The sequence below is a fragment of the Microtus ochrogaster genome, chromosome 22 (genome assembly GCF_000317375.1).
Source record: "Microtus ochrogaster isolate Prairie Vole_2 chromosome 22, MicOch1.0, whole genome shotgun sequence".
Taxonomy (NCBI): Eukaryota; Metazoa; Chordata; class Mammalia; order Rodentia; family Cricetidae; genus Microtus; species Microtus ochrogaster.
The window spans coordinates 8,969,452-8,992,058 of NC_022023.1; the positions used below are offsets into that span (position 1 = coordinate 8,969,452).

Sequence of the window (22,607 nt, forward strand, 5' to 3'; positions counted from 1 at the left end):
AAATAAATAAATTAAAAAAAAGAGTAATATTATGTTTTGCTATATATAAAAGGCAGTATTCCAAATGGTTTCTATTGTTTTTAGGAAAGGGATATTATATTGCTTTTATTTCATCATTAACAAGAAAGGCTACATTAATTATTTTAAAATAATTTAACCAGAATGTGTGTGTGAAACTAGACTGATGTGATCCCCTCCCAAAGTCCCTATTACTTTACTAAAACACAACGTGGTTCTAATTCTGCTATTAGGATTGACAAAAGAGTACATTTTCCCACTCACGTAAGTTAGAAGAGAACTGAAAGGCAGAGAAAATGAACTTGAAATGAGCAAAAGCTTCTATTAATACTCAAAAATAAAAGCAGCTCATACACAGTTTTTATTTTACCTTATAGGATATGTCATTCACCCTACATACAAAATATATACATGAGGAAGAATATTGTCTGTCTTCATAACGTTATGTAAATCACAAAAATGTTACTGGCAGATATTTGGGTGGTCTCGCTATTACCCATAAACATTTGAGGAATGACACATACAATTCTTCCACAGTGCACTTACCTGGAGTGTTCTTAATTGTCATTTTACACAACCTTAGTATTATCAGTTGATCACACTCTGAATTTTCATTTTCAGCAAAGCTAAGAAGTGAGTACACTCCTCAGGAAACTCAGAGGAAATCGTGTGTCTTCTCCTTGTTGTGCTACTGTCCATGATGCAGCATTGGTACTCTTGGTAGCACCACATTCTTTCATATTTCTCTGGTGTAATTTCCTACTGTGGTCACATTACAGGAAAAAGTGAGTTCAGAGTTCCTCTCCTGAGAAGAATTATGATTTCATCATCCTAGAACCTTGAGACAACTAAATAGATTCCCTGAGGAATTCTCTTTGTTGAGGGTCAAAATGTATTCCCTTGGGGACTAGAGAAGAGCAGAAATCCTTTACAGGACAAGAAATGTCACCACAGGAACTGTGAATGGTGCCCCTAATGACTTCATTAGTTGTCATTGCCTATAGTCTGGGATCTTGAAAGTAGTTACGGGGATGAATCATTTGATATTTCAGCCTCCAATAGGATTTTTCTTAAATCATAATCTTTAGCATATAAAGTATTAACTGAATTAGCATTGCAAGGCCTTAATCTGCAATATGACAAGAGCAATACAAAAATAAAGCCCATACTGAGTTTGCATCTTTTATGAAATCATAAATTATTTAGTAATGTAAAAGAAAAGTCATAACCTACAGTAGAGCGCTAAACTGGGGAGCTTCCTAAAAGTGGTAGAGCCTCACACAGATGGGCAACGTGAAGACTATTGTTGCCAAAAGAATACTAAATATTGTAGAGAAAATAACATGGGGTGATATGCATTATCAAAACAAAACAGAGAAAACAAGTTTGATACTGTCCAAATTACTTAAATTCCACAACCAAAAATGTTGCCGCTTTAAACATTATCTTTGTTACAACAGAAAACCATTGCTGTAAATATTTTTTTTAGTGTATAAAGTACAACTATGAGTTTTTCCATTTTAAAACTTATTATTATATAGACAGAAGTTTCGATCCTGCCCAGTCCTGTAGTCGTTCAGTCCCAAAGAAACACACAGAGACTTATATTAATTATAAAACGTTTGGCTTCTTAGCTAATGCTTATTATTAACTAGCTCTTACAACTTAAATTAACCCATAATACTTATCTATATTTAACCACACTGCTCGGTACTTTTTCTCACTGAGGCATTCTCATCTTGCTTCTTCCACACCTGGCTATTCTCTGCTTTTCATCTTACAAAATTCCTCTAGTCTTGTTGCCCCAACTTTATTTCCTCCCTGGCTACTTGACAATCAGCATTTGACTAAACCTGTATGAGTGACAAATGTTTAAATTGCAAGAGAGTGTTTTCCCGTAGCATTTTCCTTGCTTTTCTTCTCAAAATTATAACCTGAATCCAATCTCTTTGTTTAGCTGTTTTCCTGATCGTTATCCATAAAAAGTTATAACCAATACACCAAACAACAACAACAAAAACATACATAATCCATTTTTTGGGGAATGTGGGAGTAGTTTGCTAGGCTACTTCCTGCTGATTGGCGGTGTTGATAATCGTATGGAGGGTCAAAGAAAATTTAGGATATGATCAAGTCTTGACTGTATTCTGTGAGGCTGGATCATCTCAGCCAGCAGTCTTGAAACAGTCTGAACATAGTTAATTTACAACCTTTGGTAGGTAGGGTTTGGATTTCAAGGTATCTTTCCTTTACAGCAGTGCATAGCTCATTTTTTCTTAATTGGGCTAATCTTTTTAAACAATTACAGATGTTTTGTCTGTACTCTCTTTGTCCATAGCTTTAACATTGTTCATATTCTTTTCTTCACAAACTGCATATTATTTTAGCAAAATTAATTGAATTCTCATTATAAATCCCAACAGACAGTGATAAATAACCACATCCCAAACTTAATGTTATATTACATTAAAATTTTCTCCATCAAACAATTTAACCCATTACTTCCATTTCGGCCCCACTCAAATGTTCAGTATGCATTGACACAGCTGGCTTCTCCTTCAGGACACAACATAGAAAGCAGCTAAAAAGGTTCCCCAAAGAGTCCTTGTTTCTCTATATAACCTCATGAGATGGACATCCAGTGTACACATGTTCCTTGATACTCTGGTTTTCTCAACCCCCACCATAGGTACCCAAAACAATTTTCAGTTGTTTCAGACTCCTTGTGCTTCCCACTAAGTTTCGTTATCTCCATCGTGATCTCCACACTTTCAGATGGCTCAGGTGATACCTTGTCTGGTCCTTCTGCTTGTGTCTATTTCTTTATTTTAATTGGGTCCACTGTTACTAGTTCTATTAAAATCATTATCTACCTATATTACCTTTGGGCATTTTGTCCCAATTAAGCCACAGAGAAACCCTGTCTCGAAAAAAAAAAAAAAACTGTGTTCCAGAACCTTTGCACTCAAGAGGATGTCCATATATAAATAAGAAAGGAACAAAACTAGCCAATTTTTAAGAGGCAAAAATGGGGTTTTATTCATCTGGAGACTTCAATTAACCTGAGAATGACAGGACGAATTGTATTTAAGACTTTGATTTGAAAACTTTAAAAACAGAGAGCTTCATTCTCATTTACAATGATGATCATTACTTTGGTGAGTGTCCTTTGAACATCGCTGTTACCCTGAACTTCCTCGTTACCTACTAGGGATTTCCCAGAAATCCCCCACATCAGTTTGAAATGTTTTAAGAAGGGATGGAATTACAATTGCAAGTTCTGAATATTTGAGAAAAATTACAATTTTATCTAAGAAATAATCAGCAATATCTTTTAAAAATGTGTGGAGACAGTGTTCCACCACTTTACATAAAGCCATCACAGATAAATATTGCTACAGTATAGAAGTTACATTTAAAAGGCGAGAGTAGTATCATGGACTATGGTAATTAAAATATCACATATAAAACCAAATCATTGTGTTTCTATGTCACCTATATAATAGCTTGTACTTTCAAATATTCTTTTCTTTATTCAAAATTTGCAAAATTTGCACAACTACACATAAACAAATCCTAGAAATGACTTAAGGATTAAAACATTGTATATAACACAAAATAGATTTGTATTTTTAAAAAATACTATATGCAATAATGTTAATATATTTTTGTATGTATTACACATATAATAAGATGTGTATATGGCTAGTGTAAAATAATCTTATACAAGTATTACTTTGAAAGTGGTTTTAAATATTAACTTTCTTCTGTAAAATTATGATTATATTTCCCCCTCCCTTCAAACCATTCTTTATGCCCCTCTTTGCTTTCTTTCAATATCATGCCTTTTATTATTTGTTGTTACATATACATGTATGTAAATGTACAAATATATTCCTAAATGTAAGTATATGTAGGTTTTGCTTGCATGGACTTTTGCATATCAGCTGCGTGCATACCTTTAGAGGCCAGAAAAGAATGCTATATGCCCTAGATCTGGATTTATGGATGGTGTGGGCCACCATGTAGGTGCTGTAATCTCTGTAATCTGAATTTAGTTCCTCTGCAGAGCCAGCACCTGCCCTCAACTAATTATAAAAAACTCCAGTAGTATTTATAAAGACTTTTTCCTGACTGGAACCTTATGACTTTAGTCGTCAGTGTTTTAGTTTATTTATTCTTTAGTGTTTTCACAATTTTTGCTATAATTATATGTTTAATATATGGAAATCATATGCAAGACATATTTAAGAAAGATAAGCAATGCTTAACATATCAAAAATAAACAACGCAAAGTATTCAATTGATAGAATGTTCACTCTTATTAAGCTAGTTTCTCATCAATATCCAAATCACCCAGTGTATGTCCAGTCTTGTCAAAACTTGCTTCTTTAAATAAACAAACTGGCAGTTGTTTGGTTTATCTCTTGACTTGTTAAGACACATTTTGTCTCATTATGTGGTGTGCTGGGCTTATTTCACTCAGCATAATGTTCTCCAGGACAATCCTTTCTGCTGTAAATGGATGAAAGACATAATACAGACATCTCCACAGGTGCTGAAGTACTGATGAATTATATTGTTGGAGAATACTTAGTGCATATTTTTCCTGACACTCTTGAGGTAAATTTTCCATATATTTATGTTAAGTCCTCTTGTTCCATGGTGTTCATACCTACAATTAAAAAAATTTATTTTCAGTAAGACTTACTATTGAAGGTTGAGTATTCAAAACAGTACTATCTCCATTGTGGTACTGATTTCAAATCTGTCAGCTTGCTGTTAAATAGAGCTGCTCTCTGTTCAAAAGCACAGTATCTGTGATTGTAATTAGTTCCTTTTGGAGTCCTTTTATTTGGGAATGGTCTCTGCCTCCAGAGACAATTTTTTTAAACTTAAATTTTGTAATATCTGATAAAAGAATATTCCTTCTACTTTACTTAGGTTTCCTTATGCTAGAAATATCTGTTTTCCATCCCTACCATGTGTGTGGGTCAATCAGATTAGACTTTTATAAATAGGACATGAATGGTTCTTTATCTGACACTCTATATCTCTTGGTTTAAACAGATAAAATATTTCACTTAATTTAATTATATCTAGTAAAAAAGTAGAAAGTAAAGTAAAATTAAAAGAATCAAGGTATGATAAATGGGCAACTGTCAAGTTATTGCTTTTGTTTTGTTAGTTTTGATTTAATTTTTGAAAACTGGGTTTCTCTGTGTAGCCCTGATTGTCCTGAAATTATCTCTGTAATCCAGGCTGGCCTTGAACTCATCAATCTCCCTTGCCTTTACCTTCTGAGTGCTGGGATTAGAAGGCACGTGTCATCACTATCTGGCATTCTTTATATTTATTTATTCATTTTAGTGTTTGTATGTGAGTATTTTGTCTGCAAGTGCTTACAATGCAGGATGTATATGTTTACTGCCTATGGATATTAGAAAGCATAATTTCCCCTGGAAGTGAAATTACAAGTAGTTATGAACCTCCACGTGGCTGGCAGGATTCAAACCCAGGTCTTACGCCAGAACAACAAGCTATTGACCACGTAGCCATCTATGAATCTCAAAAGGCAACAAAATAAAAAAGAGATGATATCTTTTGACTCGAAGGATGTAAAATTATTTTTAAAGATGCTATGTTCACTTAAAATGATGCAGCAAATGACTTTAAAATTATGACACTCAATGTGTCATTTTTAAGTATATAAATACCAAGAAAAGAAAATTCAAATTTAGGGGAGATAAATAAACTCATTACTACAGCCTTGCTGGATATCATTATAACCTTCACCATAAGTAAATCAATTTACAATCCATATCCTGTAGAGCTGTTTTCTTGGCTACTTGTGGTTTCAAAAGATAGACCTCTTTATCTTAAAATTGAGTTTTGATACTTTGGTTTTGGATAAAATTAGTTGAATGTAATGTTTACATACACAAGAAGCTACTTCCCAGTCTATCAGACTAACAGTGAAACAAATATTTAATGTCTCCCTTTTTACAAATCACTTCTTTCTTGTATTTCACGTACACCCCCTCGCCCCAGCATGCACTCTTTCCTCGAAACCACACATTTCCTGCTTCTGATCTCAGTTCCTGTTCCAGGGACAGTATACTTGACTAAAGTCTGTTTTTAACCAATGCTTAACTTCTGAAAACAGAGTAAATAATTGCAGTATAATCACCTAGTCTTCTGAGAAAAAAAAATACTTCACCAGGAATTCAAATAACCTTCACTAAAAATGAGTCAGAACTAACTGCTGAGTGAAATGAGCAATACAGCTAAAGGCGACTGAATTCATCCACACTTTCAATTTCTCAAAGGAAACACCAGGACCATTAATTTTCACAGCTGCTTAAAGCAATTGTAAGAGATTTTCCATGGATAAACTCACAAACCTAGTCACACTCAAAATAGTCACTTATCAATCACCTAGTTTCACTTTTTCTTTGCAGTAAAGATGCCAATCACATTGCAACACCATTTTCTGGTTTTTTTTTTCTGTTTACTATATTGTCATTGTCATATAACTTCCAACATTTGTTTCACATTTGAAACATATGCATGGCAAGAGTTTTAAAAACTCTCACAGATGTCATCCAATGCTTTTGCAAAAATAAAAGGGGTTTATGATTATCTTGGCATATACATAATGGATCTTTGTGAGAGGGTGCTCTTGGTATGTGACGAAACATTCTTTTCTAGAGCATGATTCAGCCAAAAGGGGAAAAAAACATGGATGCAACTTCCTGATTTGGTCTGTAGTTTCTAGGAAGTATCTTTTTGGATGCTATGAGTAATTGATAAAACTTGTGACAATATTTTAGAAAGCTAATCACAGTTAATCTTTAATTTCATATACTTTAACATTTGCACTTTAACACCCCTATAATTGGTTAAAAATTTTAGAATTTATTTTTTTTCCATTGAGAATTATTTGGAAAATATGTGTATAACCATAACTACTGGGAGAATTTGGTGTGACACTCTACACTATACATTAGTGTCAGACAAGCTAGAAGTCTAATTTATAAGAAGATAAAAGATGTCTAGTTTTATGTATAAAATTTTCTTTGCCCAAGCAAAATATTGCCAAACAATATTTCTAGTAATTTTTGTGGATGTGTATGGAGATACTGTTCACATATACAAACCCTTGAATTTATGGTATTGAAATTGTCATCTATATTATGAATGATATTCAAGAAAACCTGAGATTTCTCCAAGAAATGCTTAAAGCATGCAAATTTAACTTTGAGTTTCCAGGTAAATGATCTATTCTGATAGTCTCAGATATTCTAAAATTTGATATGGTTGCTTAGAATCCCCCTTCTTCCATGCTCATCTTAATTTCTCTTTTCCTACCTGTTCTATTACTTCCATGACTCATCCTTCACTCTCAATTCCCTATCATTTTTCATATACATATAAATTTGTATGTATATAGGAAAATACTAATAGAATGTAAAGCAAGTACATATGTATATACTTAAATCATAATATGTATATAAACCGAGTTTTAAAACTATATCCCATTTTAATTTTCTCTGGGTATTTTAATTGTTGCAGGTAGTTTATTTGGAAGAGCAACTTGCTATATATTAATCAAGTTAATATTTGGTAGGAAACTAGGCTTTATGAAAGTTATTATAATGTAAACCAACGCTTAGGGTTTAGCATCATACAATTCAATTAGAAAGTCTGGCACATAAATGTTTATTAACAACTAAACATGATGAGAAAAATATACAGAAGTCAAAGCAACAAATAGATGATTCTCCAAAGCCACAGAGAAACCCTGTCTCGAAAAACCAAAAAAAAAAAAAAAAAAACCAAAAAAAACCAAATAGATGATTATTTGACTTTTCACACATAAACAAAAGCTTTAGGAAACTGAAATAAAGAACATTAAAACAATGCTAGTAATCTTTCAATATTTTATGTTATTATCTTTGCTGTTTTTCTTTTTCAGATAAACCTGTATTTTGAGACCATGATCAATTCCACCCTGGTGACCGAGTTCCTCCTGGAGGTTCTTGCAGAGACTTGGGAGCTCAGGCTCCTACTCAGTGTCCTGTTCCTGCTGGTGTACCTGGGCAGCCTGTTAGGGAACCTGATCATCATCATTGTTACCACAGTTGACCAGGCCCTGAACACACCCATGTACTTCTTTCTAAGGAATTTGTCCATCTTAGACATATGCTATGTTTCTGTCACTATCCCCAATGCCTGTGTCAACTCTCTCACTGGCCACAGAAATATCTCTGTGCTTGGCTGTGCAGCACAGGTCTTTTTGGTCTTCTTTTGCGCATGTGTAGAGATTCTCTTTCTCACTGTCATGGCTCAGGACCGCTATGTGGCCATCTGTAAGCCTCTCCTCTATCCTGTGATCATGAACCACCAAGTCTGTGTTCAGATGACACTGACTTCCCTACTTATCTGTCTTGTCCTTGCAAGTGTACACACTATCGAAACATTCCAGCTCTCCTTCTGTCACTCCAATGTTGTCTCTCAGATCTTCTGTGACATCCCCTCTTTGTTGAGGATTTCTTGCTCGGATGACTTTATAAACAAACTCTTGATGCTTCTGACTGCCATCGGGTTCAGCGGTAGCTGTTTTACATTCATTGCCATATCGTATATTCACATATTGTCAACTGTGTTGAAGGTTCCTGTCAAAGGAGAGCGAGGGAAGGCCTTTTCCACCTGTGTCCCTCACATTATTGTGGTGTCTATGTTTTTTGGTTCTGGTGCCTATGTGTATCTAAGATTTCCAAGAACCTCACAAGCAGTTCATGAGATTGCTTTTTCTGTATTTTATACTGTTTTCCCACCATTCTTAAATCCTGTCATCTATAGTCTTAGAAACAAACAGATAAACGAGGCTGTGAAGAAAGTAATGTTAAAATTTGTTTTTCCTTAGGAGACGATAAAACACACTTCTATTGATCAGGGTTTTCAAGAGGAAGAGAACTGACTAAACACACACACACATACACATGAGCATATAAATAGAAAAGCACACACCACAAAGCATTTCCCTTTCATTGAAGAAATACTTTTTACATATTCTATACAGAATACTTAACCCACTTTCTACTCTTCCTAAACCCTCTTCACCTGTCTTCCCATTCAGAGCCATCCCTTTTCTCTCTCTCATTAGAAAACAAATAGACTACTAAGGGTTAATAATATAATAAAATAATATAAGATAAGCTACAGCAAAAAACTAGTGCATCAAAATAGCACAAAATAAAAAAGTGGAAAGAGCACATGAAAAGGTCGAAAATAACAGACATAGATGCAGAGTCACAAGCACTCAAACACCGAAGAAACCCATAAAAAACACTAAATTGGAAGCAGGAATATATATGCAAAGGATTTGACTGGTAAACTAGAAATATATATAACAGTAAGATTTAAACAAACAAACAAAATGCCCTGACAAAAATTTATGAGGCAAGGAACCTCAAAGGATCCCCTTCAGTTTATATTTTTTACTCATCTCCTGCTTGGAATGTATGCTATCCTTAACAGTAGTTTGCTCATCAAGTGAAACTCCTTTAAAGGAAACTAAAACTTTATTGAAAGTAGTAATCAGTTAGAGATTGTTTCTGAGTTAGATATGAGGGCATGTATCCACTTTTCATTTCAGTCCTATGCTTGCATATGTTGAGATCCATTCATATAGAACCTGTGCATAGTTCCTCAGTTTTTGTGAAATCATATGTACATAAATCATGTTGATTTAGAGGATCTTATTTAGTCACTGTCTTCCATCAACTCTGCTTGTTTTACTCTTTGTATTTCCTCTTTCACGGGGCTCCTTGAGGCTAGAGAGGAAGGATTTGATGGAGACATCCCATTTAAGGCTGACTTCTCCAAGGCCCCTTAGTCTCTGCATAATGCTTTATGTCGGTCTCTCTATTAGTTCCCATCTGCTGCAGGAGAAAGGTTTCCTGATGACGACTGATCAATGAACAGATCTATAAGTATAGGAGATTATCATTAGGCATAATTTTATTACTAAGATTTTAAATTTCTTTTCTTTTTTAGAACAGTTGTATTCTATGTTAGCATATGTCTTGGGGCTTTCATAAATTCCTGGTTACAAAAGCAGTCATGGGTATGAGTTTCATCATGTAGCATGGACCTTAAGGCAGCTCAGACATTGTTTGGTGATTCCCACAAACTTAGAGTCACCTTTGTACTGGTGATATTGGTGCTAACATTTCTGCTTTGGCAGCATTAAAAGCAATTCCTTGTAATAAATACACTAGAGTTTAGGTTTTAAGGTACTCTGTAGGCTTCAGATTAACATCTTTATGTTCAATGAGATGGTTAAGTTTGTTTTAAGCAATGTTGCTTTGCTGTCAGTTCTTGGGAACTTATCGTCTTGGGAATGTCCCAGGATATACTGGGACATCCCCATGAAAGAACAATTCAGTGTGACATTACCCAATCTTGATACTGAGAACTTCATATGATTAAAACAAATGGCCAATTTGGACGTTGTCTCTCCCTCATTTGCTGGCATCCTTCGGATTACCGTCATGTGAGTATGTATTTTAAGTGGCATCTAATGTATGAAGTTTTTGTAACACTGCTCCAAAGGTTGTTATTTTTAGTTGTTTTTTCTAATAATTTCCCCTCATTACCAATTTTCTCTTGTCCAGTTACAAGTGAGGTAGGGGGCCACAAAGCAAATAAAATTATATTTGCATATGAACACGTATGAAAACGCTAACTGAAGAAAATTTTAACTGAAGGTTTAACTTAGCCTTGACTTTGCTATCCATGCACCAATTTGATAAGGGTTACATTTAATTCATATAATGGGTTCACTCAGAATTTTTGATGTAAATATTGCTTAAGGTTTGCTTATAAAGTATCACTTACAGGCTCATATGTTTTCACACTTTTTCTTAGTGCTGTCAACAGGTGTCGTGGTATTTTCCAGACCAAGGTTGCCACCAAGGACATATCTGGGTCCATCACCCTTCCCCAGCTTGATTGGGTGTTTATACTTGTAGCTCCTGAGACTTTTGAAGAATGTGCCAATGTCAGGTGTCTTAGCTGCCATCTGAGATTATGTTGGTGTCCATGGGTCAGGCTGCCTTAGGGACCAGGCTGGTCTAAGAACTCTACTGCCACTTGAGGCCATACTGACATCCATGTTTCAGACTGATGCCTAAACCATGTCTGGTTCCATGGTCCTACTACAGTCAAGTTCAGTGTAGATCACTTTGGCCCATTTTGTCACTAAAGACAACATAGATGTCTGGGTCTGGGCCAGAATCTGTGACCATGAGGGTATCCAAAATCCATGTGCCCATCAAGGACATGCTGTTTTGAGTGACCTTCATTATCATGCAGGGCCATGGTGTCAAACATGCCAGAACTGCTGCCAAATAGACCTGTAGCAACCAGGATCTGAGTTGTTGTCAATGACTCTAGTTACCACAAAGCATAGTTCATCACTACCTAAGACCATGTAGGTATCCAAGGATCATGCTTCTGCATGGACCATACTGATCAGTGTGCCTGGTGTTTCCATCTGGGGTCATGGGGATATTAATCATGTGCTACTGCATAGGGCCTTGTCATGCCTGAGGCCCTGCTGTGGCAGTGGTCTGAGGTATTTTCACAGTTACTGCTACCACTGAAGGCTCTACAGATGCACAGGGTCTGGAGACCATGTTGGTGACTGAAGGCTCTACTGCCACCTGGTCTATATTGTTCAGAATGGTCTGTGATGTCATAAGGTCCATGAGGCACTGAACTGCTGCCAAGGGTCATGTTAGCATTAATGTTCCTGGATCTGATGTTTGTGATGATGTCTGTGGCCCATTTTATCAGAGGGGCTTGTGGAAATCAAGCTGTGCAGAGCCAGCCCAGCCCTTCGCAAGCCCTAGAATACCAGGCCAGGGCCCTATCTGGACAATTCAACAGGAGAACTTACCCTCCGACTCAGGGGAGAGCTTGATGCTCCAACTAAGGAAAGATGGTGCTACCCTAACCACAGACATTCACCTCACCTGGACGGCACACGAGAGTTTATCCTGTGGTCAGGGATGCAGGTGAGCCAAATCTGAGGGTGTGAGAGCAGTAGAGCTGACCCTACCTCCCTAACAGGAACTGGGGAAAAGGTTAACCTACCTTGCTGGAACAAAACAACAGAGCTGGCCCTGGAAATATACCATGGTGCCGTGAATCTGAGAACCTGAGAGCAGGAGAACAGGCACCTATCCTTGCTATAGGTTGAATCGGGTGAGCTAGAATGGCTGAACTGGAGAATTTTTCTGGGTAGTGACAGGAGGGAAAGCTGGCAGACTGACCAACCTAACATCCATTCAAGCACACAACCAAGGCTATGAGTTGGCACACCCCATCATCATGCAAACCTATGAACTCCTGGAACATCTGAAGGGTCAAAACAGCAGGATCTTCATAATTTAGGAAAACAGGATATCCAAGAGGAGCCTTAGTGAGAATCCACTCTCAGTGGTGTAGCAGAAACCATTGGCAGACCAATGACTCAAGGTAATGAACACTTGCAAGTCAAGATGGATTAAAGGGTAAAATGGGTGACTTAAGGGGCCACACTACAGTCTTTATGACAAGAGTCCTTTTTTCTTTTTTGTCTTGTTTCTCTGTTTTTTCATGTGGGATTTCACAAAATGCATGATGTGAAATCCACAAAGAATTAAACTTACTAAAAAGAAAAGTAATTTATAAGTTTTCACTATTGCCTCAGTCTATGCAAGAGAACTTTTATAGTTTTAATGTTTATCTGTTTTATTTCTGAATGTGGAAATACACATAAGGTTTCTTCTTATGTAGCTTATTACTCTCTCAAGTGCCTAACCCTTTGTTCATTTACTTACTTCTTGAAGAACACCACAAGATATCAATCGGCTGGGAAACTCCCCTCAATTTTCTCTTACACCACATCTGAGAAATAGTCATGGAGTATTGTTGTTTTTGGTGTGTCCATTTAAACAACAATAAGTTTTTAAATAGAACAAATGTATTTGAGATAAATTCAGGAAGTACAAGGAATGAGTTGGAAGGAAGAGTGAGTGTAGATGAAATGAAATCGATACAGTATACATGTAGGAAATTTTAGAAAATAAAATAAATGTGAACAAAGAATTCTTTGTATTGAAGTATTTTCTCTGAGTTTCAAAACTTTGACTTTTAACATTGACAACTTTGAGATTTAATAATTTATGGAAAGATACAGGTGAGTAAGCAAGTTTATTTAAGAAATGAAAGTATGCCAGGAATGAACACATAACAGAGTCAGTGACATTGCAAGGAGAGGCATGCTTTTAAAGGTGATTTTGTTTATTTTGTGTGTTGGCAGATGTGAATTAAGGGTATCATAAAGTTAATCAGGTTTAGTTGACTCTCATTTTGCTCTAAATCAGGCTCTTAATATGCTCTAAATTTGAGAGAGAAAAAGTAATATACAAATAGAGATTGAAATCATGATTTGGCAAAAATGGTCTAACTTCCCCATAATTTGTGCTTACTACTTGAGTTCCATCAATATAAGGTGATATCCCAGTCATTTCAATAGGCTTCAATGAGCTACATATTACTTGGTATTGAATTTATAGGTATAGTATCAAATCATCAGAGTAGATTGTAAAGCTTTGGATTCCTTTATTCTGGATTCTGAATGATTGAGAAGAATAGTTGGATCTTTCTGCAAAAATGAGATAGGATAATGAGAGGAGCTTAATACTGACCTGATCCATGCAAGGTTTCCAGGTAGTCATGTTTTGTCAATCTGACTATAGAATATCATTAACGTAATTGAAAGTGAGAACATTGTTGAAAATTAATAGAGATCTTGATTTCTTTTTAAACACTAAGTTCATTTTTTTTAAAAAAAACAAGACAAAACAGAATATTCAGAAGATAAAGAACAATAAAAAGCAATCTTTCCCATCAGACACACTAGTGAAAAAAATCAGTCATCATCAAGTGATTTCTGCTATAGCTATAATAAGTTCACCACAGCTTCACAGCCTCCAATAGAAAGCATTTACCTTCACAGAAGAGGTGAATACTTCCTCAATTGCAGACATTAGACTAAAGGACACATATAGATTACAATGGTTAAGAATACCTAGTATCTTTCTATAAATATTCTGTACAGTTTTTCTAATGGTGCATTATGAACTAGGAGAAATATCAAGTAAGCCACTGTACTCAATTTGTTGCATTCTCTGCTATTATAATGATTCACAACAAGTTAGAATCTCATAGAAACCAAGTATGAATCTTTCTTGAGAGTTAATTTGCTTTCTATGATATGGACACATTTAACCATAGTTGTGTTCATCTTCTGTTTATAAAATATGGTAAAAGAGCTATCAAGTGATTGTAGATATTTATTAATTTCTTTCCAAAGATAAAAATCTTAAAACTTTGGCTGGAGAGATGGTTCAACTACTAAAGGCTAGGCTCACAACCAAAAGCTATCTTAAAAGTTCCCTGAAAACTGTAATGAATTTTGTCACTCTCAAATTATTTGACATGTTAAGTGAAAGGAGTCTCTTGAGTAGAAAATTTGAAATAGCCTTTTCAGAGCGCTAGTAACTTCAGCGTTTCTCAGGGTGTAGATCACTGGATTAAGGGCTGGAGATAGCACAGGGTACAGCAAAGAAAACAACCTGTCTGTAATTGATGTTGTATTTGAGGGTGGCTTCAGATAGACAAAGCAAACAGTAGCAATGAAAATAGTGAAAACAATGAGGTGAGGTACACATGTGACAAATGCTTTGGTCTGGCCTTTAGCAGTAGGAATCTTCAGTACAGTGGAGAAAATGTAAAAGTAAGAGATCACAACACAGAAGATACAAAAGACACCTAGACACAGAGCAATCCCAAGACTTGTGTAAATGGCTACAAATGAGTCAGAGCAGGAAATCCTTAATAAAGAAGGAACATCACAGAAAATCTCTGGAATTATATTAGAACCGCAGAAAGGCATGGAAAATATGAGAATTGTGTATATGGCTGCAAAGAATAATGCAATGACCCAAGGTACACCCATCAGCAGCACACAGTTGATACTACTCATAATAATGTCATAATGCAAGGGAATGCAGACAGAAACATAGCGGTCATAGGACATGGCTGTCAGGAGAAATAATTCTTCTGCTCCAAAAGAGGCCATGAAGAATAACTGACATGCACATCCAAGAGTAGAAATGGAATTGTTATGAGTTAGGCTGCTGATAAAGAAATTTGGGATTGGGACAGACACTAGAAAGACATCCACCAGGGACAAGTTCTTCAGGAAGAAGTACATGGGTGATTGGAGTTTCTGATCCAGGGTGACGAGAGTGATGATGAGGAGGTTACTCATTAGGATCACCACGTATATTAACAGAAACGAAATTCCACATAGAGTCTGTAGTTCAGGGATATTAGAGAGCCCCATAAGGATAAATCCAGTGACTGCAGTGAGATTGGGCATAATATATGTTTTCAAAGCCTGTCAGATGAAGAAAAATGAATAGATATTGTCAAAGCCCTGAACGAACACACACACACACACACACACACACACACACACACACACACACACACACACACACACACATATGGACACAGTAAGTGGAAAAGAGTAAATAAACTACCCAAATCGCTTCAACATTTTTATAAAACTTTCGTTTCATCTTCCCTCAATCTCTTTACCTTACTCCCTCCCTCCTCTATTTGTCGATGTATGCCCTTCTCCCCTCTCTTTCTTCTTATTCTCTTTCCCTTTTTATCTCCCTCCAACCCAGTGATGCTTTTATCACATTATCTATATTATGCTGCTAAGTAAGTTTTCTACAGTTGGACTCTATAACCTTAACACATAGACTCTTAAAACGAAGACTAACTAACCAGAACACTATGTAACATAAATTAGTCTTCTTTTGTCTTTCAACAACTGTCATTTTAAGATGAGAAAATAGTTTTCATAGTTTACAATTGCTTGGGTTTCATTTAAAGAACAGTGAATATTTAAAATACAAAAATATTGTTAAGAAAAACTGAAATGTAAATGGAAGAGTTTTATTTACACTCTCTTTGCTTGGAACTAAAACAATAATCAATCAAATAATATACTGAGCCAGACTATTCAGGTTCCTATTCTCTTCCTTGTTTAAATTGGCATTCTTGTCAATACGTCTGAAGATAGGGCTGACCTGTAAAATTGTATCTTCTAATTTCCTTTTCTGCCTTTCATCATTATGTTTACTATTTGATATGCATGCAGATGGGATATTCCTAATTTGCTGTGGCTTTCTAAAGTCAGGACCCTAATGTCACAGAATTTCCTTAGTGTTATTCCAACAAAATATCCCTTCGTTTTCATGAATATTTTTATTATCCTTAAATATTTAACAGTTTTACATTCTGCAAAATTACATTCCCTATGTTGTTTAGAAGCAGAAAGAGTTAAATTCTCTCACATCACTTACCACAACCTTTTGATTCAATATGGAACCCTAGACCACATAATGGAGTACCTCCAAAAGTGCATGCATCTTCCCACCTTTGTCAAATCTTTATGAAATGTACTCAGAAGTTTGTTAGATGATTCTTAATATTGTAAACTCTATAAAAAAACAAAGCAGTCACAACTATTCTTAACTGCTTTTCACCTTAATAATTTTAGCCCAGAAGTACTAGATAAAGACCATGATACTATTGTATATATGTATTAGCTAATATAGAATAATATATTGCCAAGAGAGGATTTTTCAGTCATGAAAGTCTTTGCCATGGGAAGCAAATTAATCATGAAAGTCACTCATTGTTCAATCATTTTGACCTTAATAGATTTCAAAATGTGATGCATATAAAAATGAAATATAAATATGTTCTTCAAAGACAATTTTAGCTTTAGCAAATAGAAGGATTATTTTCTAGAAAGACTTTTTAGATGTTCTATAGGGGAGTCTTTCATTAAGATGCTCTTAAATGAACTCAGTATTAAAATGACCAATATTGACTTATGGATATACCCATAGATTGATGCATCTCTCAGCAAAAAAAAAAAAACAAAGATGTTTCTATTTACAACAGTATATGGTTAACATAGAGAACCAAAGTATGTCAAGGTGAAGAGACTTAGATTCTACAGAATACTCAGCCCTAATGGTACAAATACACTGCACATCAAAAGGCCAAGGATCAGGATGATTGCAAAAGAAGGGTAGAAGAAGGATAAAATCCTCTCTTCTTTCTCCATCCTCTGAGACCCTTGCCCTGTTTTGCTTCTCCTACAACTTCTCTATATATCTCTCTTTCTTTGTCCTCCTCCCTCACTCAGTTTATGATCTCTCTCACCCCATTCCTCTCTCTCTCTCACACTCTCTCTGTCTCCTTCTCCCTGTGTATGCATGTGTGTGTATGTGTGTATGTTATTGACTAAATGATAAACTAATATAGAGATTATGGTGGCATCTTATTCTGCATTGGAAAAGGCAAAAAATAAACATGTACAAATATTTTAAGAAAACAACAAAAAATTTCAAAAGAAATATTACTGGGCATTCAAGCATTGGATTTGAGATTTTCAGTTGACTGCTTATGTTTAAGGACTTTCCACCAAAATTCACAGGACAAGTCCATGGGCAAAGATCTCTGGAGATGGTAGTATGGAAATCATAGCTCTAATTCACATTGGAATAGATCATATATGGAATATTTTCATAAAAGTTTTCGGTGGACACAGAAACAAGATTTGGTCTCAGGATAAAACTCAGGATACTTATATGTCTGTTTACAACTCTTAAGCTGGGGAAATACAAACATAAGACAAAAAATTTTAAAAAAACTGCTAAATTAATTGATTTAAATAACTTTCATAATTTCTTCCATCTTGATAATATTCTTAAAAATTTAGATAGTATAGTTTAATATTTTACCAGTAGAAATTTAAAATTTCTACCTTAGATCCATTCAGATTCTTCATTCATATACATGTGGGATGATTTTCCAACAGGTCAACTTGAAGAAGCAAACGTTTTCAAATCCTTTTTAGGTCAATTTACAGTGGATCACCTGAAAGGGAGGTAGAAGATGTAGCCATCTTTAGAAACTTTTATACCAACATATCATTTTTATGTCTTTAGTATTGTAAGTAAACTCAAAATTCTAAGCTAACCTATTGTTGTGTCTTGTTATGAAAATGCAACTATATGTAACAGGAATTTGAAACCTAATGTAGCAAAACATCTCTAGCAGACCTATTTAAGTCCTTTGGCTACTTGCTTGTAGTTCCCAAAGGTGTATCTTTCTTGATAGCCTTATTAAGAATACATGTCTGAAGAGAAATAGTATTGTAATAATTGATACTACAGAACACATTAGTCATTCTCTAGGAATCACACTGTGATAAATCATGAAGAACATGTTCACATTTTCCCCCAGAATCAAATTAATTATGTATTACCTTAATTGTGCAGTACATAGAGTTGGATTCAACATAGTAAAATTACATATAACAAAACAGGTATCAAGCAAGAATTACAATATTTATATATACTTTATCTTTTAACATAACTAAGAAAAACTATATCTATTCTTTAACTCCATCAAAGACTCCAGAAGGATATAATATTACCCAAGTAAACAGGAAGTGAATTGCAAGCAAGATCCAAATTTCTAGAACTGACAGAGTAATCTCACTGCCCGGACAGTCACCAGAAGTTCTTCTGTATCATGGGGGCATCCATCTTCAGCCCACTAGTCCATAGTATCCTGTGTTTTGCTGAAAGTCTATTAGACTCTTTCATAAAACAGGAACCCCAAAGGATTGTCTCACCTTTAGGCAAGTTCAGCAGCCATTTCTCTGTGGGGCCTGCATGTTCAGTTTATAAAGCATAACATCAAGCAGTCCAGGCAAGAGCAGTTTCTTGCCAAAATGGTGAACAAACTCCTTGTGGAGCCTCTTTGATGCCCATCCTCCTCTTTAAGTAATAGGTGCTTCTAGAAGCAGATGTGTCTCACTGTCATGAAAAGTTCTAAATTCTTAAAACATTTTAAATGTCACATTCTGAAGATCTCTGAAAGATATGAAGAATACCTGTCTAACTGAAATTGAAATCTCTCTCTCTCTATATATATATCTAGGAAACCTGATTAACATGACTAGAAGCTTGACTATTATGACTATCTATTATACATTACATTCTTAAATGAGCTTCCCAAACACAATACCTTAATCAAGGTCAGAAATACATATACACAGTATAATAAAATTGAGCTTAAATTTGTATCAATAAACCAAGATCCATATCAATGCAAATCTCTATAGCATATCCCCTTTTAAATGTAAACAAACATTTATAAACATTATTTGGGAATTTGAATGTAGTTCTTTCCAAACTGCTTTCTGATTTTTTTGGGTGAAGTATTTTTATGGGTGTTCATGGTGGCCTTTCAGGGATTCTTGGTCCATCAAACCACATTAGTCAGAAATTAATCCACAGGTTCTCATCTTCTGTGGAAACAAAAACAGAACCTCTTTTCCAAAGCAATATATCCTTAGAGACAAATTTTGAAATCAAGGTATGTTTATGTTGGTTTAACTTTGCAGTCCACACAACAAAATACCACTCTATACTTAGCTTCTTCACACTTGAAAAATTCAAAGAATACGCAATAATATACATAATACATACTCTCTCTGTATATTCAACTTTTACGTGGCTTATTTTTCTTACTCTATTACTTTTTCTACAAGTTAAATATTTATTTTATTATCTTTACTCCTTTAATCTATGACTGTCTGTAGTATTTTATATTATATTTACTGTCTCTTTTTACTCTTTTTATCTCTCTCCAAAGCCTACATAAATTTTTTTAAAAAAATACACTGTGTATTATTTAGAGAATTTTTTTATGTCCGAATCTGCTGTTATTGCATATCTGTAATCCTTTTCTGACCAAATCCTCTCAGGTTTTAAGTACATTTAGCTAGCACATATTGGGTGTCAATTTGTTGTAGAACTCTGCTTGTTTGTTTCCAGCTGCTTGGCCCCTAAATAATCACATAGAAACCATATTATTTGCAATACTTTTTGGCCAATAGCTTATCTTAAATTAACCCATCTCCATTAGTCTGTGTTACTGGGTAAAGTTCCAGCATCTGTTTCTAGAGGGGCTACATGGCTTCTTTTGTCTCTGCCTTTTCTCCCCTGTTGGCTTACCAGGAAAGTTTTGGCATGTTTGACTCTGGTGGTGTTTCCATGGCAGCTCCCTGGCTCTGCCTTCTTCCTCGCAGTATTCTGTTCTATCTTCCCTGCCTACCTAAGTTCTGCCCTGCTCTAGGTCCAAAGCAGTTTCTTTACTCATTAATGGTAATCACAGTACACAGAAGGAATCACACATTACTCTCCTAGCATTCAGTTTTGTTTTCTCTGCCTAGCTAAGTTCTGCCTGCTATAGGCCAAGGCAGTTTCTTTATTCATTAACCAAAAAAGCAACACATAGACAGAAGGACCTCCCACACCAACACCTCCTAATGTCTTTCAAATAGTGCCACTCCCTGAGGGCCCAGATGTCCGAGTTCTACATCCAAAACAGCCTCAAGACTGCTGGCTGAGATGATCAAGCCTCACAGGATACTCCAGTCATAACTTGATCATAATTCTAAATTTTCTTTAGGTCCCTATAAGATTATCAGTGCCCCCAATTCAGTAAGAAGTAGCCTAAAAATCTACACCCACATTCCCCCCAAAATGGATTATAAATATTTTCTTTTGTTTAAAATAGTGGTTGCAAGTTGTTATAAATAATGGGCAAAAAAGCTAAACAAAGAATATTAGATTCAGAGTTCTTGTTCTTTAAAATAAAGGGGGTGGGGTGGGGGAATTGCTGTGGGACAATGGTTTTACCTTGTAAACATTTGTTTCTTGTACTTGTTTAAAAAATGCTGATTGGTCAGTAGCCAGGCAGGAAGTATAGGCAAGGTAACCAGGCAGGAAGTACAGATGGAGTAATGAGAACAGGAGAATTCTGGGAAGAGGATTCTGCAGTCTGCAGTCATGACCCAGCCACAGAAGAAGCAAGATGTAAATGCCTTGCTAAATAAGGTACCAAGCTGTGTGGCTAACATAGACACGAATAATGGGCTAATATGAGTTATAAGAGTTAATGAGAAGTCTGAGCTACTAGGCCAATCAGATTATAACTAATGTAGACCTCTTTGTGATTTCTTTGGGATTTAACAACTGTGGAAAACAGACAGGACAGAAACCTCAGTCAACATGCAAAGACTTCTCTGCACCTCTAGGCAGACATACCACTGACACATCTCTGGCATCAGGCCTTTACTTAGCCAGAGTGTGAGATTCCATACTTCTCTTTGATACTCTTGACTCTACAGCCTGAACATGTGGTTGAAGTTCTCAAGTGCTCGCAGTTGCTGGAGCTGAAATGTGGCTCCATTGCTCAAACATATCTTCATAATCTTTTAGTATTAAATAGTTAGACCCACTCTTTTCTTTAACAATTTTACAAGTTAGAAGCTTAACCAGGCAGGATCTTGCCCCGAAGTTACCATTCCTTTTGTTCCATTTAGCAAAAGACTCTTCTTTAAGCATTTTATTTTTTTGAGCAATGTACTGAATTATATTTCCTGTTGTGCCGTTCCACCTCAAACATTACTTTGTATAAACATACTTTCTCAGCTTGCTCATTTCATTTCAGATCCGCATAAGAGTGACTACTAATAACTACATGAGACAGTCAATACTAGGCTGTCTCAAAATCTCCTCTGTCAACGCCATGAATATAAACCTCTTGAATTTAGCCTCAGACAGATCTCTTTTAGACAAGTTCAAAAAACAGCCACATTTCTTCCCAAATATTACAAAGATGATCTCTAGAGGGTGGGCCCTTTGTTTGCGAGCTACCCAAGTAGCACTGAGTTTCCATCTGGGCACCGGGAGAGACATCATTGGGGCGAATGAGTGCGGCGGCAGCCGGGAACAGGGAACTCAGATGTTCCTCATCCCTCCTACACTTCCTGGTCATCCTGCAGGGGCTATACTGCCCGATACCTCCTCTCTCTTCCTATCCCATCCAGCTTACATCCAGAACCCCCCACTCCCTGTCTCCCTCCCTCCCTCCCTCCCCTCCTTGGCGGCATAGCACCTCCCAGCTCATCCTGCTCAGGTGCTGGGACCGAACCCCAATCGGGAGGGCAAAGGGGAGGGCGGTAGTTCCTTTGTCTCCATAGCCTGACTGCAGCGAGCAGGGTGGGCCCTTTGTTTGCGAGCTACCCAAGCAGCACAGAGATCTGATCTGGACACCAGGAGAACCATCACTGGAGAGTGACATCACTGGGAAGGTACATCAGTGGACAAGAAGACCTGATCCTGTAAAAGAAGACTCATAGGGGAGCATTCGGAGGAAAAGATGGGCAGGTGCCAATGCAAGAATTCACCCAACAATCTGAAAAACAACATGAAACCACCAGAACCCAGCGACCTCACAACAGGAGGACATGAACACCTTAATCAAGAAGAAGTAGAAAAAACTGACTTTATGAAAGTGAT

General features: G+C 36.1%; 2 protein-coding genes across 2 annotated transcripts; one reads left to right on the forward strand and one right to left on the reverse strand.

The window, feature by feature from the left end:
* The first annotated feature begins 8,017 nt into the window (after nt 1–8,017).
* On the forward strand, nt 8,018–8,947 carry LOC101984863 (olfactory receptor 14C36-like). The gene has a single exon (XM_005357610.1). The coding sequence runs from the start codon at nt 8,018–8,020 to the stop codon at nt 8,945–8,947; it is 930 nt and encodes a 309-aa protein (XP_005357667.1).
* Nucleotides 8,948–9,951: 1,004 nt separating this feature from the next.
* Nucleotides 9,952–15,520, reverse strand: LOC101995273 (olfactory receptor 14A2-like). The gene is made up of 3 exons (XM_005357639.2): nt 14,622–15,520; nt 13,138–13,211; nt 9,952–10,010 (listed from the first exon to the last, which is right to left on the reverse strand). Exons 1-3 carry the CDS (start codon nt 15,518–15,520, stop codon nt 9,952–9,954), a joined length of 1,032 nt encoding a protein of 343 aa, XP_005357696.2.
* Between the last annotated feature and the right edge of the window lie 7,087 nt (nt 15,521–22,607).